Source organism: Salminus brasiliensis, chromosome 24 (genome assembly GCF_030463535.1).
Source record: "Salminus brasiliensis chromosome 24, fSalBra1.hap2, whole genome shotgun sequence".
Taxonomy (NCBI): domain Eukaryota; kingdom Metazoa; phylum Chordata; class Actinopteri; order Characiformes; family Bryconidae; genus Salminus; species Salminus brasiliensis.
In genome coordinates this window covers 18054980-18080970 of record NC_132901.1, presented here as the reverse complement: position 1 = coordinate 18080970, position 25991 = coordinate 18054980, and the positions used below count along the sequence as shown (strand labels likewise).

The window sequence follows — 25991 nt, the reverse complement described above, 5'->3', positions numbered from 1 at the left end:
CACAAGGGACACAGTTTCCCTTAATTATACCAACAGAGCACCAATCAACACCTCTGCATCATCTGCATATATGAATATCATTAATTAGCTTGAACACTAAGAGCAACCGAGTCACAAAGAAAAGTTTCGGCATTCTTACAGAGAGCGTGTGTGTGTATGGGGGTGTGTGAGCATGTGTAAGGGTGATGAGCCTCTTACTGATCTGTTAATTGCCAATTATGACAAGTTTAAAGGTCCTCCCCTTCACCCTCTGTTCAAATTAGCAATTAAAGGATGAGACAATGAAGGGAAAATGCCGCTATGTGTCATCTCCTGTGTTTGTCGTCTCCATAGCGATGTCTCCCTCTGCGTCTGTTGTCCACCTGAGGTTGACGTATTTTATTTTTGTTGACCAGTAGATGTGATCTTGCCGCACTGTATGACATCATATAGCATCAGAAAAAATACAATTAAACATATAATACAGGCACAAATATAATTATAGAATTTACATCATTTCATAATTAAAGCTTGGAAAGGATTCTTTGTTTGTAATACAGTATATGGACAAAAGTATTTGGACACCTGGTTGTGTTAATTGCTTCTTCCTGGATTAAGGGTATTAAAAAAGAGAGTATCCTGGAGTAACTGTCTCTACTGTCCAGGGAAGGCTTAGTGGATCAGGATGTTGGGTGATCAACACCCTGTCTCATCCCCAACTCATCCCAAAAGTATTGGATGGAGCTCTAACCATCATTCCAGAGAACACAGTTCCACTGCTCCACAGATCAATGCTGTGGGGCGTTATACCCCTCTAGTCCACACCTGGCATTAGGCATGAGCCAAGAGGTCCTATTCTATTGGCAGTGCCTCTCTACAGGGACTAGATAAGCTGTGTGTGTGTGTGTGTGTGTGTGTGTGTGTGTGTGTGTGTGTGTGTGTGTGCAGCAACGGGTGCAACTCAAAGTAGCTGAATGGATTCTTTAGAAGGGGGGTCCACAAACATTTGGACATCAAGTGTACTGCTGGAAATCCTGTTTACTTATTAGTGTATCCTGGTTGACTTGCGGACACAGATACCGATGGCTAAATGCATGAGCGGGATTCAAACCAGCGACTGCCTGGTCATAGTGACAACGCCTTATTACCTCTCAAGGCCCAGCTCTTATAGGGCTTCTAAGCGAGCAGGTTTACTTTAAATCAGGCAGCCGAAAACAGGAAAACAGGGGTCCTTCAGGAGCATTTGTGTGCTAGCTTACTGTTGCTAGCAGCACACTGCTATTTGTTAGAGCTACTTTTGTTGAGGTTTAATTACGCAGGGCTGAACTCCATTCTATGTTGGTATTATAGTATGTACAAAACTTGGAGCGTAAGACAAATTTAAAAAGGTATATGGGATAAAAAGGCCCCGCAACAATAAGTCAATAATTAATATTATAAATAAATATTACATTTTGTTATCACTAGCTAACGGTTATTATAATATAATGTAATAATAATATAATAATAATATAATGAACTGTTGATTAGCCCAGCCAGGTGCTGAATGACAACCTGAGGAGGGGTTTTGTATTTTCTTTAATGTAAATCTCTCTCTCTCTTTAGAGAACGCAGAGCACGACAGACACTCTTCATGACCTCTCTGGCCGAAACATGACCGACTTCCTGCTGAAGACGTATGCAAAGTCGGGAAAAATACGGTAACAGTGCATTGCATCCATTACAGACCACCTAACAGTTTATTTCAGTAAGACTTGCTGCTGATATTAAACCTGTAAAAGGATAGTCTGTCAGGAAAGAGCAGAATAGTCATAAATGGAACTCTATAAATAAAAGGGCATCACATCAGACATCAAACATCTGAGAAAACATGAAAGAGTAGTACATCATAATAATATAAAAACCTGAGACTTCGGCGTTGAGAATAACCTGCACTACCCTCATAAAAACAGCTTTTCAGGATGTTTTTGAATGCGTATATATGTGTATTTGTGTGTGTGTGTGTGTGTGTGTGTGTGTGTGTGTGTGTGTTTGTGCGTGACTAATATTCTAATATTCCTCTTTCTGATTCTCACCAGTTATGGAGGGATTTCTGTTGGAGGAGTGAACTCTCAGGTCACACTGAAGGAGTCGGAGATAACGGCAGCTCTTTTGGATCTCAAAGCTCTCTTTAACTCCACCCAGGTAACTTTATGCACGTCATTTGTGTCTCATGTACTTTATAGTAAATGACCCCTTAAATAATTGAAATCAGGTGTTTCATTCAGTAGCCACAGTCAGTCATTAGTGAAAGAATAGGTTATATATATCGGTCTCATATATATATATATATATATATATATATATATATATATATATATATATATATATTGGTTCAGACGTCACTAGCCAGTGGCATGAACTGTACTTTTGGACATCAGTGAAATCGCATCATTTGACAATGACAATGGTTTTGCACTCTACTACATCTGACTGGTGTGCTCGCTTATTTCTATGTGCAGCAAACCCTGTCGCATGGCATCTGTGACGTCCCAGGCCGAGTTCATTCCAAACCAGTGGTGGTTATAATATTCTGATATGACCATAACAGTCACATTGAGTGCCTCTCAGCAGCGTAACAGTGGTGCCCCACAGGCCATTGATGCCAGAGAGGAATGATGACTCCTGCAGGTGGTACAGAGCAATAGACGCGCCACTGTAGAGCAGATGACCTATATGATAAACTCCTTCCATCGCCTAATACAGTTCATACCACAACGTCTTGCTAGTGTCATCTGAGCCAAGGGTGCTTATTCCCACTATTAGGTCGGTGGTCATCATATTCTGATATGGTGCCAAACCATGTAGAAATGTCTCATGTCACAACTAAGCAACTTTTATCTGGAATAAAACTGTGAGTTTGTCCATGTCTGTATGGAACAGTGTGTCATACAGTGTCAGAAACCACATAAACAATTGACTATTATTGCTAGTTGCTAGCTACATTAGCTTCATAGCTCCAGTGCAAAGCTACAGAAGCTAAAACTGGACCCCAAACATCTCCTGGCTGATGGACTACATTTCAGAACAGGAGAAAACTATTCCTTTCATACATGGTTGTCCGACCCAGCAATTCCAGCTGTTCATCAAAGATCATTTGGCTCTTTTCAGAGAGTAAGTGGTGCAGCCATTAGAGCATGGAGAAGTGCAATTTCTGAGATTTTCTCCAAGTGTGACCTGAGTGTTCAAAAATCAATACAAAATTTCTGCACAAGAAAACACAGCAATCATGAGTAGTGCTCTTAGGCCCGGACAGGGATGGGGATTGGAATTTCCTGGACAGGGCTCAGTTTTTCTTCCTGTAAGAAACACAGACAGACGAGTGGTTCGAGACGCTGCGGCGTCTCCTCAAGCCGCAGCATCCGCTCATGTTCGCAGTGCTGCCGTCAAGCTGCCCTCATCGCTTGGAAAAGCTCATTATTATTCAAGAAAAATGGGTTTTGGGAAACTGGACACTAATGGAATCTGCGCTGAAAGGGGTGTGGGTCTCCGATCTCCTCCTCGGGAGGTCACTGCATTTGTTATGTTTATGAGTTATGTATTATTCATAAATGTGTACGAGTAAGAACACACAGTCCTGCCCGTCCAGACTGATCAGTAATGTCCACTCACACCCCGCTGTCTGTCTCTCGCTTCTCTCTCTCTCTCTCTCTCTCTCTCTCTCTCTCTCTCTCTCTCTCTCTCTCTCTCTCTCTTCCTCTCTGTTTTTCTTGCTTTCTCTCACTTTTCTCTCACCTTTCTCTCTCTCTCTCTTTCTCACCCTCTATATGCTGCTGCTCTCTCTCTCTCTCTCGTCTTTCTCTTACTTTTCTGTCTTTCTTGCTTTCTCTTTACCCTTTATCTCCATTCGGGGAATCAAAGCATCTGTACTCTCTCTCTCTCTCTCGTTCTCTCTGACTCTCACTTTCTCTCGATGTTGCTCTCTCACTTTTTCTACTCTGTTTTACTCTCTCTGTCTTCCTTTCTCATTCTCTCTCGCTTTCTCTTTTTTTGCTTTTCTCTTTCTCTCCTGCTTTCTCTTTTTTGTGCATGCTTGTCTCACTTGCTTTTCACTCTTTCTCTTTCATGCTCTCTTTTCTCTCTCTGTCTGACTTTATCATTATATACTTTATACTATCTCTCTCTCTCTCTTTCTATCTCTCTCTCTCTCTCTCTCTCTCTCTCTCTCTCTCTCTCTTTTCTCTTTTGCTATCTCTCTCAGTGTGTGTATGTGTGTATGTGTGTGTGTGAGGTCATCTTGAGCCTCTGGTGCTTCTACCATTAGCATTTAAATCACATGTATCTGCTGTGTGTGTGTGTGTGTGTGTGTGTGTGTGTGTGTGTGTGTGAGTGTGAAATCACAGGGGAGAGGCAGCGTGTCAGGTTGGATCATGACCCGTCACTGTGTATTTCAGATAGCAGATGCACAGTCTTGCCTTTGATACACACTGCCCTGCACACAGACACACACACACACAACACGGCTACATAGCCATATTATCCTATGCAAATCTCTATAGCTTGCTCATCCACTGGCCACATGCTGTACAGTGTAGAGTCAGTTCTGCTCTACTCTGTTCATCATGGTCAGAAACTGACCATTGGTGAAGGGTTAGAGGATATCTACCTACAGCTCCTAACTGTTAATGATGAAGATGATGAAGAAGCTGGTTCTTATGAAGTGGCTGGTTGTGTATATGGACATATGATTGCATCTCTCAAATGTTTGTGGACACCCACATGAGTGCCTGCAGCTACTTTAAGCTTCACCCATTGCTGACACAGATGTGCAAATGTGCATGCTTACACACAGCTTTTCTAGTCCCTGTAGTAGTAGAGGTATTGCCAATAGAATAGGACTCCCTGGAGCAGATAAACATGAACCTTTTAGCATCATGTCTAATGCCTAATGCCAGGTGTGGGCTAGAGGGGTATAAAGCCCCCCAGCATTGAGCTGTGGAGCAGTGGAACTGTGTTCCCTGGAATGATGGTTGGTGCGCCATTCAATAGTTTTGGGATGAGATTAGTTAGTTAGGTAGTTGGGGGTCCGACATCCTGAGCTAAGTAATGCTCTCGACGCTAAACACAATCAAAACCTCACAGCAATGCTGCTCTAAAATCTGCATACCCTTGATTTTGGCAGATACAATGAATGAGCAGGTGTCCCAATACTTTTGTCCATATAATGTATGTTAAGAAGAGGTATTCCTTATTGTATGTACAATGTTCATGTGTAAGCCAATGCTCTCTCCCTCTCTCTCTCTCTGTTTCTCTCGCTCTGTCTCTCCAGAGTAATACTACTGATAAGGTCTTCCAGGACTTGGAGACACTGCTGATAGAGCTGGGAACAAAAGATAATGTGAAAGTAAGTAGCAGCTATTCCTCTTGTTCTCCTTTCTGCATGGGGCGGACGCTGCTTAACAGCTTAAATGCCCCTTAATTGTATTATATGCTTTATTATTTATAGCTTAGATTGCTGCAAATGTGTCACTTTCCTTGTGGAAGCGGGCAGGAGATATGTAACACGCTCTGAAGAATTGCTGAATAGGGTTGAACATCAAACACACACACACACACACACACACACACACACACACACACACACAGACATACGGACACACACACACACGCACACCGTGGGTGTGTGATGTAGCATTAGAGCTTTGTAGGAGGTCCTGCACAGCAGATAGAGCAGCACTAATTAGAGCTGTAGTGCCAGTGGGGAGGTGGGCCTCATTTCTGTGTTCATCTCTTCTTCCATCCCTCTGTTTGCCTGGTCAATTAGGCCCTTATTTCTTCTCTCTCTCTCTCTCTCTCTCGTTCTCTCTTTCTCCATCTCACACTGGTTTCAGATGATGAGAGAAACACAGAGAGCATTATGGGCAATTTACTCTGAGTGAAGAAGCTGGAAATATTAATTACTATTGACTGCCTTCCTCCCCCTTGTCTCTTTTTTTCTTATTTTCTATTTTGTTCATTCTCTCTCTCTCTCTCTCTCTCTCTCTCTCTCTCTCTCTCTCTCTCTCTCTCTCTCTCTCTCTCTCTCTCCTTCTCTCTCTCTCTCTCTCTCTCTCTCTCTCTCTCGCTCTCATTCTCACTCTGTGTGTCGGTGTATATGTGTGTGTGTTTTAGGTGTGGTTCTATAACCAGGGCTGGCACGCAATAGCGTCCTTTCTGAACGTGGCCACCAACGCCATCCTCAGAGCAAATCTTCCAGCCGGACTGCAGCCAAAACTCTACGGCATCTCAGCCTTCAACCATCCGCTCAACCTCACAAAACAACAGCTCTCCGCCGTCTTGTGAGTATGCAGCCAATGCAGTATTGTTGAGTAAGCATTCCGTCAATCAAGGACTCTCATACGTCACTCTGTAATCATTAAGAAAGGTCTGAGCCCCCATACACCACCCCAGTAGAGGTGAGCTCCAGTAGATCACTCTGTGAGTATCGAACCAATCAGGAGTACTCATGTACTGCTTTTGTGACTTTTCAGCCAGTCAGGAGGACTTGTGTATAACTGTGTGAGTGTTTAGCCAGTCAGAGCTCTCATATATAACTTTGAGCTATGTCTCATACACTAAACTGACAGAAGTATAGAGACACCCACACTTTATGCCTACAAGAGGTTTTTATGACATATCTATTCTAAATCCATAGGCATTAATATGGACTTGCCCCCTTTGCAGCTCTAACATTAGGTTTGGAGCTCTGCAGTTATTAAGTCAGCAGAGCTTTGGAACTTTTATGCACTATGCCCCTCAGGATCTGGTCTGACACATCTTGGCTGGGTTACTGTGGTTCCTACACGCTTCCACTTTTCAATAATACCACTCACAGGTGGGAAGAAATTTCACCAACTGATGGTGGCATCCTAATACATACAGTACCACGCTGGAATTCAGTGAGCTCTTTAGAACCACAACCTATTCTTTCACTAATGTCTGTAAAGGCAGACTGCATGGCTAGGTGCTTGAGTTTATGAATTCAATGAGGGACTGTGTCCGAATATTTTTGTCCATATAGTGTATACCTCATGCTATATCAGCCTATCAGGATGCCATTTGGTGTATTTAACCAATGATTTGCAATGATTTGCATTCAGCCAATAAGAGCTCTCATATATATATCAGCCAGTCAGGACCTAATTTAGTGTATTTACTCAACCATATGGCATATGGCACATCATCAGTAGTCTAAAAATACACTGCATCATGAGTATCGAGCCAATCAGGGGCCACGTTTTGAATGTTCAGCCAATCAGGAGTCTTCATCCACGGCCCTAGGAGTAATCCTTCTGACCTTTATCTATGAGTTCTACATTCTCACAGCTCTACATTGCTATGTGTGTGTGTGTGTGTGTGTGTGTGTGTGTGTGGGCACGTGTGTTTTAACCACACTGGTTATTAGTTCATTAGTCAACCTCTGTTCTTCGCTGGTGTTCAAGGTTACCTGCTCCGTGCTGCTGGTCAGCGGTCTTAAATAAAGCCGCGTCTGACCGCGTGTCCGTGGGCCGGTATTATTAAAGCATAATAAAGCATATCACAGTCTGCTGGCCTGATTGCGTCCGACCCTCTTTGATAAATGCAGTCCTACATTAGTATAGGGAGCTTATTTAATATGGTGATATCCCTGTAGGTAGCGCATATGTGTGTGTGTGTGTCCGTGAGAGGTGTGTGTGTGTGTGTGTGTGTGTGCGTGCACTTTCACGCTTAATTGAGCCCACCTTGTGAGGGTGTGTTGACAGCACTGTGTTGTAAATGAAGATGGATCATTAGGAATTGGGAGTCTGTGTCAGAGACAAAGACGCAGCGCTGGAGGCATGGGTGGGTACGCGTGTGTGTATGTGTGTGTGTGTGTGTGTGTGTGTGTGTGTGTGTGTGTGCGTGCGAGTGTGTAAGGGTAACTGGCCATATCCTTTCCTGTTACCTAATGAGAATTTCATTGAGGGATCAACACTCTTGCCTTGTATCCACGTTAATGATGAATAAAACAGCACTGCAGCATACTGACCTTCAGAGAGAGAGAGAGAGAGTGTGTGTGTGTGTCTGTGTGTATATGTGAGTATGTGTGTGTATATGTGAGTAGAACCCTTAGGCATCTCAGAGGGAGGTAAGCGAGAGTCTAAAAAGAAGAGAGAGCGCGCGTGAGAGAGAGAGAGAGAGAGAGAGAGAGGGAGGGAGAGAGAGCGAGAGAGATCTATCAAAGTCCAGCAGTGGTGTGTGTGGGGGGGTGAGGAGGTGGTGTGAACAGAGGGAGTGTGAATGCAGAGCAAGAGACTGGGGAGGGGGTAGAGAGATGGAGAGAGAGAGGGGTAGATAGAGGCAATGAGAAAGAGAGAGAGAGAGAGAGAAAGATCTATCAAAGTCCAGCAGTAAGGGGGTGTGAACAGAGGGAGGTGTATAGGCAGAGAGAGAGAGAGAGAGAGAGAGAGAGAGAGAGAGAGAGACATACTCCAGCATTCATAAAGCACAGGCCCGGGCTGCTCAGGTCCAGGATCAGAATTCACCTTCTAGCCTATTGATCTCAGTCTCAGGAGCCTGGACAGAGAACTAGAAACACTCCCCGTCCAGTGAAGACCATGACCACTAGGTTGAGTCAGCTAGATGAACTTCTGAGTGTATCTGTGAAAAAAGACAAACAGGCTGATTCTGATATTGTCACATAAGACCAGCAAAGAGGACCCCACCAAAATCTCGGGAAGGCCTGTGAGATCAGCCGATATTCACAACCTGCAGTTTTATCAGTATGGTCACACACGGTTAATAGGGAATGTGTGACACGCATCTGGAGTGAAATAAACACTTATCAGACCCTCAGTAACATCTCATGGCATCAACATCTCAGTGGTGTAGCAGCATCTGAACATCAAGAGACTTTTAGTGAACTCAGCTGAGTCCAATCAAAAAGAATCACTGATCATCTAACAGGTCTAATACAGAACCATCTCAACATCTTCAACTAGCTGCTATAGACCTGCTGCTGAAACCAGTCTGGAACTGGAGCGGAACTGGGGCCATGATGGTAGTTAGGCTTAGGTTTTGGGTTGAGGTTAAGATTAGTTTTAGGTTTTGAGTTGAGGTTAAGATTAGGATTAGGGTTGAGGTTAAGGTTAGGGTTAGGTTTTGGGTTTAGGTTAATATTAGGATTAGGTTTTAGGATAAGGTTAAGGTTAGGGTTAGGGCCAAGATGATGGTTTTAGATTGAGTTGAAGTTAGGGTTAGGCCTGGGGCCAGAGTGATGGTTATGTTTAGATTTTGGGATAAGATTAAGGTTAAGGTTAGGTTTTGGGTTGAGGTTAAGGTTAGGATTATGACTAGGATAATGGTAGGGATTAGGTTTGGGTTGAGGTTAAGGTTAGGCTCAGGGTTTGGTTAAGGTTAACGTTAGGATTATGGCCAAGGTTAGAGTTAGCATTAGGTTTTGGGTTGAGGCTAAAGTTAGGATTATCACCAGGATAATGGTTAGAATTAGGTTTTGGGTTGAGGTTAAGGTTGGATGATGGTTAGGTTTAGATTGAGTTGAAGTTAGGGTTTGACCTGGGGCCAGATTGATGGTTAGGTTTAGATTTTGGGATGAGATTAAGGTTAGGGTTAGGGCCAGGGTTAGGTTTTGTTTAGGTTATGTTTAATGGACGTAACATATTAAGTCTACTTGATGTAACAGATGATTCAGTAAATCTACTGAATGTAATTAATGCATCAACAGAACATCAGGATATTTACCTTAGTGTATTCAGATGCTTCACTGCTGATGTGGTGCTGAATGTGTTGCTGATACTCTGTCAGAAGTTTATTAATCATCTATAAAGGACCACTCCAAATAAAGTGTTACCAGGAAAGATGCTCACCTGGCATTCAACTGAACATCTGTGAAATGCAACTGAAGAAGCTGAATGTAACCCTACATCTATAACGTAACCTTACCTTTTTAGGACTAGGTTCAGGGTTAGATTTAAGGTTTAGGTTAACATTAGAGTTTAGGGTTAAGGTTAGGTATAGGGTTACATTCAATAGACAGTCACTTACATTCAATTTAGAGTTTATGTGTTTTAATTACATATTCACGTTTACATGTTAGTTGAATGTCAGGTGATCATCTATGAGGCACCCATAATGGACCATCCAATTAATATATCCAATTAAAATATCCAGTTATTATTCACAGTTTATGTATGAATTATTACTAATTGTGTATATATATAATTACTTTCTTATTACTGGTCTTATGAAAAACCTGTGCTATCACCAAAATGGCAACTTTCTTACCTTTCAATTGAAGTCAATGTAAAATGGTTTTATTCTAAGTAATTTTGGTCCTTTCATCATGAACTTGTAACTATTTATCATGACAGCAACCATATGTAACATTTAAATAATTAACACCTCATGAAGAAACATTATTAGTTATAAAAAAGTTATCATTCTTAAGTTGCTGTTAATTGTGTCCTGTTATTGTAAAGTAATTAACTTCTGATGGATAAACACCATTATTAGCAACAAGAAGCCAGTCTAATTAGTTACTAAAGTTACTAAGATACAGGGTTAGACCTTTGTAAATCAAGCTAAAATTAGAATGGGCTTACCTTGTTAGGCAAAAGGCTGAAATCTCTTTTAACTTTGATGGAAATGTAATGATTTCTACCTGCCTCTAGATGGATTGTGGCATTTGTCTACTTTTCCGTGTATCAGAGTCAGAGTCCGATCAGAACAGATGATTGTTAGCAGTAATATCAGTCATTTCACCTCTGTTTGCAGCTGCTACTATAGCTATAAAATAATATGATCATGCTTGAAGCCCCTCCTCCCAAATATCCTATAAATACCATCTCTCAGTCTTTGCAACCCACCACCACCCTGTTACCTCCCTTTAACTGTCAAAATCTCTTATTCCTGGCTCTACTTATCCGAAAGGTAGGACTGGCTTCCTTCCACAGGCAGAAGCCTCCTGAACTCCAGCCCAAAGTTCTCCAGGTTCTCTTCCCTCTGTGATGGCCATGATGCAGCTAGTCTTTTTTTCGCCTTCAGCAAACTGGGAGCATTTCAGTCCCTCTCCGGGTTAGCCAGCACCTGATCGGAATGAGTTGTTAGTGTAACAAATGTGATCTCAACCAGCGAGAAGGTCACTGTTGATCCAGACGTTGTTTTTGTAATGTCATTATGATGGATGAGAGGACGCAAGCAGTGGGTGAACGTACAGTGAGCAGGTCATGAAAAGCACGAACCTTGGCTTTTGCTCTCTAAAACAAATCTCAGTCAGGTTCAGAGGTGATCCCAGGGCCTTCGATGCCTTTGTGGAGGTCAAGGTCATGTTTGGGATCCTTCAGGCATTTCAGTCTTTTTTGACTCCTACGAGTCAGTTGCAGAGTGTGTATGATACCAAAAACACCAGCATGTTTACTGTAAGGGTCATTACTTAATAAATGAAGACTTGTTAATTAAGCAATCATTTGACTAGTAAATTGGTTATTGATCACAAAAAGGTCTCAAACCTTTGCTACATATAAAGTTCTAAATACAGTTCGGACTATTGCTCCAGCCAGGTAGAAATGATTCCCTGTGAACATGCCGTTGTCCTTTACAGCTGTACCCTGTCCACCTCAATGAGAACTGAGCAACTGTATTACCTTTAGCTTGACACCATGTGTGGGGGTGTATTGATCAAATCAGCATTTCCTAATCTGAGTATCAATACTGTCTCTTCTCTAGAGCGTCCAGCTCCACAGACGTGGTGGTGTCCATCTGCGTCATCTTCGCCATGTCCTTCATCCCGGCGAGCTTTGTCCTCTTCCTCATTCAGGAGCGTGTCAGCAAAGCCAAACACCTGCAGTTTGTCAGCGGGGTGAATCCTGCTGGTTACTGGATCGCCAACTTCATCTGGGACATGGTACAGTAAACACTACACACCACACACACTATACACTGAACACTTCATACTGTATAATAAATACTATACACTACATGCTATAAACTAAACAAGACATACTGTATAATAAATACTATACACCACATGCTATACACTAAACAAGACATACTGTATAAACCACACACTATACACTAAACACTACATGCTGTATAATAAATACTATACACCACATGCTATACACTAAACAAGACATACTGTATAATAAATACTATACACCACACGCTATACACTAAACAAGACATACTGTATAATAAATACTATACACCACACGCTATACACTCAACACTACGTACTGTATAATAAATACTATACACCACACGCTATACACTAAACAAGACATACTGTATAAACCACACACTATACACTAAACAAGACATACTGTATAATAAATACTATACACCTTACCATAAACAATGCATACTGTATAATTAACACTATACACCTTACCATAAACACTGCATACCATAAAATTAACACTATAAACCTTACCATAAACAATGCATACCATAAAATTAACATTATACACCTTACCATAAACACTGCATACCATAAAATTAACATTATACACCTTACCATAAACACTGCATACTGTATAATTAACACTATACACCTTACCATAAACACTGCATACCATAAAATTAATACTATACACCTTACCATAAACAATGCATACTGTATAATTAACACTATACACCTTACCATAAACAATGCATACTGTATAAATAACACTATACGCTGGACACTGAACATTAAACACTGCATATAGTTTATTATACAGTATACACTGTATAATAAACACATCATTCTGTGCACTTAAGGAAATCAAACATACACACACGCACAAGCCCAGGCACAGCCCTCAGCCTTTCCCTACCTATTTAAGGGTGTAATGGAAGCCTGTGTGTGTTGTGTTTACTGAAGAAGCCTCTGTCAGATCTTGGATGTCTGTGTGAATTCTATGAGCAATCTAGCTCTATCAAACACACACTTCACCATCTCCCTACTGCCCATGAGGCATCTCTCAGGTAATTTACCGTGTGCATGACTGTCTGTCTGTGTGTGTGTGTGTGTGTGTGTGTGCTCATGTGCACATGTGTGTAAATTGCCAGTGAAATATCATTATGGCAGCAGTCAGACAGATTTAGCCGTGAGCCATCGCCATTTGCTCCTCGTTTTAATATTTTATTCTCCCTCTGCAGACGAACTGAGGTCAGACACTTGCGTGTGTGAGGGTGTGTGCAGGCTTACTTGTACTGCTAAGCTTGTGAGGACTCCAAACTTGTATTCCCACACTTGCGAGGGTCAAGATATGAGAATAAAAGTGTGTCCCAAATTAAAATACATGAATATCATATTAAAATACGGGAATATGATTAATTTTGCCTTTTAATATATTGTTTTTATTAAGGAATGTTATATAAGTGCCATAACTGCAGTCCCTGGTGTCCCTTAGCATGTTTATTGGACCCTTTATATCACCACATGCACAATTTTGCACCCATCACTTGTGCGTATGCTGTCGTAACTCTTACTGCTGTCATGTATTTTTTAATTAAGAAAACCTGAGCAGCGTATTTTAGCTAAATATGACAGAAACAGACTGAACCAAAATTGTAACGTCAATTTTTTAGACAGTTACCTGCCAGAGCCAGTACGGGGCGCTAGTAATTCTAGGAGTGCAGGAACTAAGGGGTCAAAACTGTGGTGCACTGATATAGTCAGCAGTGGTGATGGTAAGAATAATGAGAGTAATGATGATGGTCAATAGTAATAATAATAATAATAGCAGCCAATGGTTGTGTGCGTGGTCCCCTGCAATAGACTGACACCCTGTCCAGGAGGTTACTCAAGCATTGTGTCCAATGATTCTGCGTAGGCTCCAGACCTGCCGTGACCCTGACCATGTCTAGGAGCAGGACCAGGATTTGAACTAGTGATTCTCTGGTCATAGTGACATTGCCTTATTCCGCTGGACCACTTGGGGCCCTGATGACCATCCCTCTTTATTCATTCTTCATGAAAGAAGGCATTTGTGGGCCAAGCATGGATGTTGAATAGCATGGAAAGGTCAATTGCTTTTGTTCCCACCAGGTTCAGACTTTCAACTGCCCCAGTAAAGCCTTGTGATAAATGACAGTCTGGTCTGGGCGCTCGTCCTGCGGATGGATATTTGCTACATGTTGCTTAAACATGCTAAAGATTTCTTCAATTACGGATTATATCCAATTAACCCTTTCCTGAGTGAGGTGCCCCCTCAGCGCTCTGAGAGGATAGATGGACACGGGCTGGCAGAGAAGATTGAAAAGAAGCACTGAGACGGCTAATTAAAAACACATTGATTCAGCTCACAGTCCTATTCAGAAGACTTCTCATTTATTAGACCGAGAAGACACTGCTCTGCTCGGAGAGACGTTGAACAGAGCTTTCTCATCCCTCCCCCACAGCCATCGTAGCAGGTCAAAGCCGTAGCCTGCACACACATGAATTAAGCTTATCTGGTACAGGCTGACACAGTGGTGTGTTTTTGTTTAGTAAAAAAATGGACTGAGTAGGGGGGGGGCACATTTTTGACCTCACAACAATTTGATTCAATTATGATTCATTAGAAGAGGATTCAGTGTCTCATGACATCTCAAACTTCCCCACAGTTCAGTTCAACTCAATTATGAGTCTTAACAAAATGATTCAGAATGTAATAATAGCTTAGATTTTACTATACTTTGATTCTCTATACTTTGAAGGCTCTTTAGGAAACGATTCACACCATCATAAAATCTAAGGCTGATCGCAGTTTGACATAATTTAATTAGGATTCTTCAGGAACTGATTCAGACCCTCATAAAATCTCACCACAGTTTTATTGTAGTTTAATTGTGATTCATTAGAAAATGATGCTGTGCATCATAAAATCTCAGATTTCACCAAAACAAAGATTGATTAAATTATAATGTGTTAGCAGATAATTAAAGCATTGGGGAATCTCAAACCTAACAATGATTAGATTCATAATATTATTAGTTTTCAAGAAGTGATTCAGACCTTCAAAAAACCTTATATGTAACCATGATCTAATTTGATTCAATTATGATTCTTAAGGAAATGATTCAGAGCATTACAAAGACTCAGGCTTTAACACAATTGGATAGAAGTTGATTATAATTCTTTAAGAAACGGTTCAGAGCATGAAACCTAAGGACTTTACCCTAATTTGATATAATACAGCTATGATTCTTTAGGAACTGATCAGGTCATTATAAAATCTCAGACTTCACCACAACTTGATTAAATTATGATACTTTAAATAGCAAATAATTTAGAGTATTGGGGAATCTCAAATCTAACAATGATTAGATTCAGTTATATTACCAGTTTTCAAGAAATTATTAAGACCTTCATAAAACCTCAATTCAGAGAATCACAAGGACTCTGACTTTGAAGCAGTTGGATAGAAGTTGATTATAATTCTTCCAGAAACGATTCAGAGCATGAAGGACTTTAAGGACTTTAAGCACTTTTCCTCAATTTTATATAAATACAGTGCATTTAGGGACTGATTCAGGTCATCATTAAACTTCAGACTTTACCTGAATTGGATTTAGTTCAGTTTAGATTATTTAGAACATCGTGAAACCTTAAAACCTTACCACAATTTGATTTAATTGAATTATGATTCTTTAGGAAACAATTCAGAGCATTATAGGACCTCAAACTTTACCATGATTTGATTGAATTATAATTCTTCCAGAAAGGATTGAGAGCATCATGAAATCTTAACCCTTGGCATGATTTGGTTGAATCAGGATTCTCTAGGAGCTGATTCAGGTCATCATGAAACCTTAGACTTTACCATACTTTGATTCAGTTCAATTATGATTCATCAGGAAATGATTCAGAATTTCCTACAATCTCATACTTTGATGATTTGATTCTTTAGGAAATGCCTCAAAGTATCATGAAACCCCAGTGTTTTATGTGCATAATCATGATGTTTGTCCTCTCATTTTTTTGTAGTGTAACTACATTGTGCCATGCTTCATCGTCATCATCATCTTCCTCTCCTTTCAACAAAAAGCATATGTGTCCCCTCCAAACCTGCCTGCACTCATTTTACTGCTGGTCCTCTATGGGTAAGTCTGGATTTCAACTTATGTTAAAACTTCCAACAGTACTTATATAACACCCTCTCTCTCTCTCTCTCTCTCTCTCATATATATATATATAGAGATATATCTCGTATAAACACCCCGTAAACAGTCATAATGTGCTGTTGTCAGTAAAGTTATGGACCCTTTTCACACCACAATGCCTTTAAGAGTAATTTCTATTCAATTCAATCCAGCTTTATTGTTGTTATACTAATAGAGGCTTGTACAGGACAACGAAACACTGTTAGGCTAAGTCTGCGGTGCAGGATAGGTGGGACATACAATAGTGCAAGGTCAATAGATAAAACATGAGACAGGGTGCATAGACAATATTTACAATGACGATAAATACAATAAAGACCAATATATACACATACAAATACGTGCAAGTGTGTGTGTCAAGGCTGAGTGATTAAGGTCCAAACTAAGTTACTACACTAACAGTAAAATGGAATAAATATGTAAAGCAGTGATGTGCTGTGCATGTAAATGAAGAGTAAAACAGGGAGTTCTGGAGTGAATGCTGAGGTAGACGAGTCTGGTTTTGTAAACAGCATCTTGTGCAGGAATGAGTATAGCAGCTAATGTTCAGGTAGAGAGAACAGTACACTGTACACTAGCGACTAAGCAGATAAAATAACATCTGGCATTTGAAAACATGGCAGCAAGGCACTTTAAATGTATATCTATGATCTAGAGTCCCCTCCTCATATCTCAGCAGTGGTGTGGACTAATGTATTAAAAAAGAGAATTCTTATTACTTTTAATTATTTGAATATCCAAGTTTAGCCAAATATCAAGCACAAAGTTCCTGGGGCCCGGGGTGGTCCAGGGGACTAAGGCGCTGTCGCCATGATGAGCGGATCACTGGTTCAAATGCCGGTCCGCCCGATAGTCATCGGCAGTCAAGGCCCCAAGAGAGTACAATTGCCCTTGCTCTCTTCAGGTGGGTAGAGGGCGCTCTTCTAGAAGAGCACAGGTCTGGTTGCTGATCTTCTCTCTGAACTCTAGACATTGTTCCGTTCCACCAGCGGCTCACCCGAATTACTTTAGCCCCTTAAAAAACGGTGAACCAATTACAAACCAGATTCTATTACCGGAGAATAGCCCCACCAGGTTGTACAAAAGTCCCTGTAGTTGCTGAGTAATATGCCATAGTGATAATAATAAGCCTTGCAGTGTTAAAACGTGAATGAAGGACTGCTAAACTAGATAAACTAGATGTGGGATAAGTACTCTAAATACTGGCCTTCCTCCACAACCTTACAAATGAGAAAGCTGCTTCAGATTGTTCCCTGAGTGACACCATAGAAGAACCACTTTTGATTCCATAAAGAAATCAATATTGCGAAGGAGATCTGTGAGTGTTATGAACGTCCATCAAGTCAAAGTTCTTTAAACCTATATAAAGGTTCTTCATTCTCATAGAGCTCTTTTACAAACAAGGTTCTTCAGGGAGCTAAAAGCAGGTTTTTATGGCATCATTCAAAGAACCCTACGAAGAAAAGCTTTATAAGTGACCAGTGGTGATCTTTTGGTCTATGATAGCTGGACAGAAAGAATTAGGCAGTTGGTCACTTAGTCATTGTTTTTTTGTAGGTGTCAGCTGTATGTCATAAATTGTAGGTCATGCACATGATAGCTGAAAAGAGTTGGATTCAGAAAGGACATTTGCATCTGTTGTTGTTGTTTGAAGGCAAAGATCAGGGGAGGGTCTGTTCCGAGTGAGCAGGCCATCATGAGGCTGGAAAAATCAGGATTAATCAGCATAAATCAATCAGAGTCAGACAAAGCATTTAATGTGTGGAAATCAACTGATTGGTGGAAAGCTAGGAAAACAAGAACAACGTGGTTTGCAGCTGTAAAGACGTAGAAGAAGAGGATGACTGAAGAATTCATTATTGCTATGATGTTGTGTGTGTCACAGCTGGTCAATCACTCCCATGATGTACCCCGCCTCATTCCTGTTCAGCGTTCCCAGCACAGCATACGTAGTGCTCACCTCCATCAACCTCTTCATCGGCATCAATGGCAGTGTTGCAACCTTCGTCATGGAGCTGTTCAATGACCCGGTTAGTCACAAGTACATACACCACCCACCTACCTACCCCCCCCCCTCCCCCACACACACACACACACTCACTCATACATGCACACATTATGAAATATGTCCAAATGTTTGTGGACACCCCGTCTAATGAATGCATTCAGCTACATTTACTAGCATTTATTGCTGACACAGATGTACAAATGAAGCAGATAAGTATTGCCAATACAAGAGAACTCCCTGGAGCAGATAAACATGAACCTACTGGCAGCATGCCTAATGCCAGACATGAGGCTAGAAGGGTATAAAGCCCTCCAGCACTGAGCTGTGGAGCACTGGAACACTGCACTTTATGCTCTCTGGAATGATGGTTGGTGCTTCATCCAGTATTTGTGGAATGGGTTGTGGAGATGAAGATGAGGTGGGACAGTGATCATCCAACATCCTGACCTCACCTAACTTGCTCATTGTGCTGAATGCAATCAAATTCTCACAGCACTGCTCTAAAATGTAGTAGAAAACTTCCCTGGACAGTAGAGACAGAATAAACTCATTTTAATGCCCTTGATGTAGAAATAAACAATGAATGAGCAGGTGTCCCAATACTTTTGCCCAAATAATGTATAGTGATACCCCTTTAGAATAACAATGAAGACATCAAACTTAAAACCTCTCACAAGTATCACAGGTTGATTTACTCCCACTCTGTCTCAGAACACAGCTGGTTGGCTCAAACCCAGTATTGAGGACACAGTTAATGCCAGTAATTGGCCTTAAACAAGGTACGCATAGTAATTAGGATGATCAAATGATTGTGGTTCAGCATATGACACCTCCACATTTTGCTAACTGTCTAAATGAAGTTTGGGCACCCCAAAAGATTAAAGCTCTCAGATAACTTTTGCCAAGGTCTCAGACCTTAATTAGCTTGTTAGGGCTGTGGTCTGTTCGCAGTTGTCGTTATGGAAAAAAAAACAGGTGATGCAGATTTTAAAGCTTTATAAATGCTCGAACCCCTCAAACCATATCTGTGTCCGCAACTGTGCCTTATTGACTGTCCCCCACATGCAAAAATCCAGATCACTAGATAGAGCACTACTATAGCGAACAGAATTCGACAGGGTAGTGAACAGTGTTGGACACCTCATTATACTGCAGAGTATTATCTCTCTCTTATTAGCGATCTGACAGTCGGCCCTCCTCAGAGAAGCTGTAGGCGAACTTCTTCAATGCAATGGATTCTGGATATTCCATGTCTGATAGGGTACATTGGGATTGGGATTCTCAATACAAAGAACATACGTCAAGACGTTGTAGTACTGACTTCAAGTTCATTGGCAATTTTGACTCACGAGTTCAACGCAAGGACGGGAGGACTCTGTGCAGTAATTCTGCAGTACTACTGTAATGGGGTGCTCACTTACAGCAGGGTTTGAACCCAGGCCGCCGTGTTGGAGGGCCGGCGCGCTGCTGAGTGAGCTACCACAATCACGTGACCAACGGGCCCAAGTGCAGAGTCTTTATTCTTAGAACAGGCAAAATGGAAGTGAGAAATGAACCACCCGGGACTCAAACCCAGGCCGGCGCGTCGCGATACCGACGCTCTGCCACTTCACCAAAGCAGCAGTTATCAAAGTGACCAACAAAAGAAATGTAAAGGGGTGGATTTAATAATTAAGGAGACGTCGCGTCTAATGCGAAACAAAAGGCGGGAAACAAACAAAGGACGCCAGGGGAGAGCTGGCTACCTCTTTAACACCAGAAGGAAATACAACTAAGGGCAAAAAGGATCTCCCAAAAGAAACCAGAAAACTGAGAAGTTGCAGGGAAGGCAGACACTCCTGCCTTCCTCTGTAAAACTAGTGTATGTGTGCAAACACACACAAACACACACACACACACACACACAGGCACACACACCAGGGAAGACAGACACTCCTGCCTTCCTCTGGTACACAAGTGTATGTGTGCTACGCGCACACACACACAGACACACTGCACAGACACAGGGAGACAGACTCGGGAGAGACACATGTGAAGTGACACACACTCAGCCTTCCACTCGAGAACTCCAGACTGGCACACAGACACACACACCACCAGAATCAAAAGATCCAGCAGTGGGGCAACTGGATCTGTGTGCCTATATAGCCTACTGCCCAGGTGTGGGGAATTGCCCTAGAGCCACCCCTTACAACTACAGTAATTGGAACAGCATAAGCATCAATGGCAGTGTTGCAACCTTCGTCACAGAGCTGTTGGAACAGCATGCATCCTCGAAAATACGTGCGGAGGCACTCAGACTGTACTCTAGATGGGAACCTTTGAATAGAACAGTACTTGGGCTGCAACTGATGACGTTTCCGAGTCCACAGGAGCACAAGTGCAGACAAGAATGCAGTTTGAGAATCGGCCACTTATGCTACTTATTGTGGTGCATTGTGGGATCATTGCAGTGCACTGAAAGTTCTGCACAAGGTTTTTAGCTGAAACCCCAAAGTAGTGCACTATATAGTGAATAGGGAACAGCGTCAGACACAGCTCTTGGCCCAACAGCCAACAGTCATGGGCTCCTCTGAGCAGATGTCTAGTACTCTAAACATTAAAATAATGGAAGACCACAAGGCAGGAGAAGGCTATAAGAAGGTAGCAAAGCGATTCCAGGAAGCTGTTTCCTTAGTTTGTAATGTGATTAAGAAATGGCAGTTAACAGAAGAGGTCAAGTGGAGGTCTGGAAGACCAAGCAAACTTTCAGAGACTGCTGGTAGAATTGCTAGAAAGGGATCTTCAAGGACTATTAGCAGAATCGAGAGTGGTGATTCACTGTTCTACTGTGCAGCGACACCTTCACTAAAGCATCGTCTGAATATCTAAATATATCAAAAATGGAATCAGCTGACCCCTGAATGTTCCTGCTGGAGTGATGAAGGAATGCTGCTGCCCAGTTGAAATTTCTTGCTCTTGGGCCTTTATCACTCTCAAGTTATCCCACACTATATTAATAAATATCACAATTGTAATAATGTTCTTTTCTCATTATTTAGTCCAGAATGGTTCTTCAAATCCTCATGGACGTTGGCACTGATGCCTCCATCCACACTCAAAAATATTGCAAATCCTTTTCTTCATAACCTCTGCAACTCTGGCCATGGCACAGTTGAGACTTGAACCCAGTCCTAGCTTTAGAGTTCTTGGCTGCGGAGCTGGACTGAACTTTTCTCAGGCGGATGCAGGACATGCACTTTATTGATTTGTTCTGTATGCAGACGGTAAACCTCTCTCTCTCTCTCTCTTTCTTCCTGAAATATCTCTTTCCGGAATCTTCTCTCTCTTTCTCTCGTCTGCAGGGTCAAAGTCCTCTATGGCCTTTATAGTGGAAGTGAGAGGCGAGCGCTCTCTCTGTTGGAAAAGGTTTCTCATGCTTTATTGACACTCTGTCCATTTACACTTTCCCTCTCAGAGGGACGAGAAGAAAGACAGAGAGGAGAGGAATCATTAAGGAATCTCTTTCTCTGTGTGCTTTTAGTATTCTGCCTCTGAGTTTTGACTTTTTGCACTTTTTTTGTATTATTTTTATGATAATTTTTAGGAGATATTCTGATGCATAATTCTCTGGTGACACCACATTGTGCAATCAGAACTGAATTTCCATTCCCATTCTTTCACTCTCTTTCATTCTCTCTGTCTGTCTTTATTCTGTTTATGGTCAGGGGTTCTCAAGGGAAGGTAATTGGATGGAAAAATCTGATCTGGCTGCATATGTTTCTATAGCTACCGATATATCCAGTACTGTGCAAATTAGGCATGTGAAGATGTTCATCTATATTAGAAGATACCGAAATTGGAAGATATTGCGATTTGAGTTACAGCTTGTGTGTTGGCTCAGGGTGTCCAAAGTTTGACCAAAAAGCTAGACCACCTGGAGGTCCCTGAGGACCAGTATGAGAACCAATGGGCATTTCCAAAGCTCTATAGGTGTCCCTGAGTTGGACCAATAGAGCTGAACCACCTGGAGGTCCCTATGGACCAGTATGAAAACCAAAGAGCATTTCCAAAGCTCTGTGGGGGTATCTGAGTTGGACCAAAGAGCTGGATCACCTGGTGGTCCTTGAGGACCTGTATGAGAACCAATGGGCATTTCCAAAGCTCTATGGGGGTATCTGAGTTGGACCAAAAGAGCTGGATCACCTGGATGTCCCTGAGGACCATTATGAGAACCAATGGGCATTTCCAAAGCTCTATGAGGGTATCTAAGTTGACAAAGCAGCTGGACTGTCTGGAGGTCCCTGATAAGTCATTTGAGAACCAGTGGGCATTTCCAAAGCTCTATTGGTGTATTTGACTTGGACCAAAGCAACTGGACTGCCTGGAGGTCCCTGAGAACTGATTTGAGAACCACTAGACATTTCCAAAGCTCTGTAGGGGTCCTCAAGTTGGACCAAATCAGCTGGACTGCCTGGAGGTCCCTGAGAACTGATTTGAGAACCACTGGACTTTTCCAAAGCTGGACTTTCCCAGCGGTTTAAGAACCACTAGACATTTCCAAAGCTCTATAGGGGTCCCTAAGTTGGTCCAAAAGAGCTGGACAACCTGGAGGACCCTGATGACCAGTGAGCTTTTATAATGAGAACTAGAGCATTATTGTGAGGATGTGATTGCATTCAGCTACAAAAGCATTAGTAAGCTCAGGATGTTGAATGACCCCCCCATTACCCCCCACCGCCCCACCCCACCTCATCTCCAACTCCGCAACTTATCCTAAAAGTATTGGACCGAGCACCAACCATAATTCCTAGCCTACATGCTTTTGCCCATCAGTGTCAGCAGTAGACACAAGTACCTGAATGCATTCATTAGAAGGGGTGTCCACAAATATTTGGTCACTTTTAGTTAAAGTCTCTTGGCAAGTTGCACTTTGACCAGACACCTTCGGTAGCCATAAACAAGCTTCTGCCAGATTCTGGTTGGAAGGTCTGGTGTTGATGAGTTTGGCTCATTTGATTTTGTCATTGTGTGTTTGCGTGAGAGAGAGAGTGTGTGTGTGTGAACATTATTGTGAAGTTCTAAAGCATTTCTGCAGGTGTGTGTGTGTGTGTGTGTGTGTGTGTGTGTGCGTGGGTGTGTGTGTCCCAGTTCTGTATGCCCTGTAGAGAGAGAAAACACACTCCAGCGGGAAAAGTGCTGATCCCCTGTGGCTAATGCAGTGTGTGTGTGTGTGTGTGTGTGTGTGTGTGTGTGTGTGTGTGTGTGTCCGAGTCCATATGCATAGAAGGGCGTGTCATGCTTAAGTAATTACATTAGCATAATATTTAGTTTGCCACTTTAAAACAAAGCGACCCGCGGCTTGCAAGTAGGTCAGTGACACAAACAGAGCGAATTTGTGACTGATCACACACACACACACACACACACACTTCAGCCAAGTCGTTTGGTTGATTTAGTAGCATAGCTACAGTAAAGTCGAGTAACATTAATGAATGAGATTCTTTATGGAAATGAACTGGACTATCAGGACAGTTGAACTCCATAAACTCAGTCCTAAATTAAACACTTGCTAATATTATTATTTAGAATTTTATTATTTACATAATAAAAATATAATAAAACATACAAAATGATTTTATGTTTATTAGTTAATGCTCATTTTTAACCCTCAGGAGTCCAATGAAATACTGTTCCTATTTTAAATGTAAGTCAATGTAAAATAAAAGCTTATTCTGGGTAATTTAGGGCATTTCTATTGGTCCATTCATCCAGAATTATTCACACTGTGTACAGAAGCAGCTACAGGGTTCAAACCATGGAGAAAAATAAAATTCTTCATATTTCCTGTAAAAACATACCCTCACCCAGGTGGACGGGTAGTTTTGGTGCTGGAAATGATTTAAGAGTCTCAGCTTGACAAATGCAGTGAAATGTATTAATATAATAGTTTATAAATGTGTAAAAAAATGTCAAAAATGAAATTGTGTAAAATTGTTTTTTGAGTAGAAGCGCTGAAGCTGTCACTCTACTTGCAGCCTGATCTTACAGTAAAAACATCCACATTGACACCCCCCATTTTTACCCTCAGAGCAAACTTGACCTCTTTGATGAGTTGAGACAAGCTTTTCACAGCCTTGTAACTCTGGATTTGTCACATACGGTCTGGCATGCAAAGGAAGGGGTGGAGGCTCCACAGATGTTTAAACTATATTTCTGATATTAATAGAAACATTGTACTGGCACATTTGTATACTCCACAGGGTTAAAGCTGACAAATTTCTTTTCACATTTCTTGAGTATTTTACATTTTTATTTGAGATATTTGTGGGGCAAAAAATGCTCAGATGCTGTTTTAGAAGCTTATTTACCACCCTGTTATTTTGCCTCAATGAAACAAAAACATGACGAGCCTTGCTTTGCTTTATTGTCTGGTTTACATCACCATGACAGTTCACAGGTGACATGTACTATAGCATAGTTTTGTGACTTTCAGTACATTGTGCTGTTACCAAGTTAAATAGATTGTAGCTGGTTAGCTTTTAGCCTTGCTCAGTTGGCTTCCTTCTTACCTTCTTCTTCACTGTTGGCTTCCTTCTTACCGGTAATAATTAAGCTGGTGTTCCCTTCTGATGTGAGTTAAGCTCCAGTTTGGATAAACTGAGGTAGTTGTTTCTTTGTTGCATGCCCTAGTTTGAGCTCCCCGTCTTCGGACACTGGCAAAGGAAAAGCTGCGGTCATAAGGCCTTGACTTACTTGACAACCCATATTCCAACAACTAGCAGAGTCTGGAGGTGAGATGCAGCTCTCCAGTGTCAACACCACCATATTCTCCTGACGTTGCCATCTTGTTTTATTGATTCGCCAGTTTTCAACAAGAGCTTTCATTAGTGGGTTGCGTTTATGCAAGACTGTGATGTAACTGTGATGTGTTTTGGGATTCTGGAATCGGCCTGTTTTACAGCCCTGTTTTGGTTGTACAGAATTTTCTTTTTGTTTGAGGTTCATGTTATTTCAGACCCATGAGATAAACCCTCATTATTCAACTATAATAAATAAATATATTTTTTTTGTTCTAGGACATGTTTAATTGCTGCTGGTTTTTTTTATTATTATTGGACTTAATTTTTTGTATGGTGCTGCCAGTGCCATTAAGAACACTGATAATTCTTCACAAGGGTGCAGTAGTGCTTCGCATCGATAACTTAACTTAATAAGTTAGGTACATTTATTCACATTATACATATACAGTGCAATGAAGTACTGCTCTTTATGTATTCCAGCTTGGATCCCAGCTGGCTCAGAACACAGGACTAATGGAGCAGAGAGGGATAAGGACCTTGCTCAAGGGCCCAACAGTGGCATCTTAGCCGACATGAATATAGATCCCACAACCCTGTGCGTCAATATCCCAGAGCTCAAACCACTGAGTTAAATTTAGAGCCTTTTAATATTATTATTGTTATTATTATTATTATTATTATTATTATATCACCTCTGATAAGGGTAAGGCCTCCTTCAGCACTGTGTTAGAACATACCCCCAGTCTTAGACGTTTTTAAAAGTTCTCTCTGATGTATCTGTGTTATTTTTTTCTGGCCCTTTTTTGCCTTATATTTTGTCTTGAAATCCCAGCGGTCTGAGGAAGAGTCACAAGAGGAATGTAGAAGGCCTGTGTGTGTGTGTGTGTATGTGTGTGTGTGTGTGTGTAGGAGGAGGAGGACTTGGGGAAATATGGGTCGAGTGCCAGAGAGATTTGTCCTTCTCCAAAGTGTGTGAGATGATTTATGAGTTTACCATGGGAACTTAAAGAAAGTGTCCCCAGTTCCTTTGCGGGGTTAGAGCCCCTCAGCATTGTCTCCATGACGATATCCACTCAAAGGGAGGGATCTGGTGAGGT

At 41.6% G+C, this 25991-nt stretch overlaps 1 protein-coding gene across 1 annotated transcript in view; it reads left to right on the top strand.

Moving 5' to 3' along the window:
- LOC140547076 (phospholipid-transporting ATPase ABCA1-like) overlaps window positions 1-25991 on the top strand; it is a 237774-nt gene that overhangs the window by 166853 nt on the left and 44930 nt on the right. The window contains exons 32-38 of the mRNA XM_072670600.1: window positions 1585-1679; window positions 2058-2163; window positions 5288-5362; window positions 6130-6296; window positions 11701-11878; window positions 15929-16044; window positions 17990-18134. Of these exons, the coding sequence (XP_072526701.1) occupies window positions 1585-1679; window positions 2058-2163; window positions 5288-5362; window positions 6130-6296; window positions 11701-11878; window positions 15929-16044; window positions 17990-18134 (882 nt within the window). The remainder of the gene's footprint in view (window positions 1-1584; window positions 1680-2057; window positions 2164-5287; window positions 5363-6129; window positions 6297-11700; window positions 11879-15928; window positions 16045-17989; window positions 18135-25991) is intronic.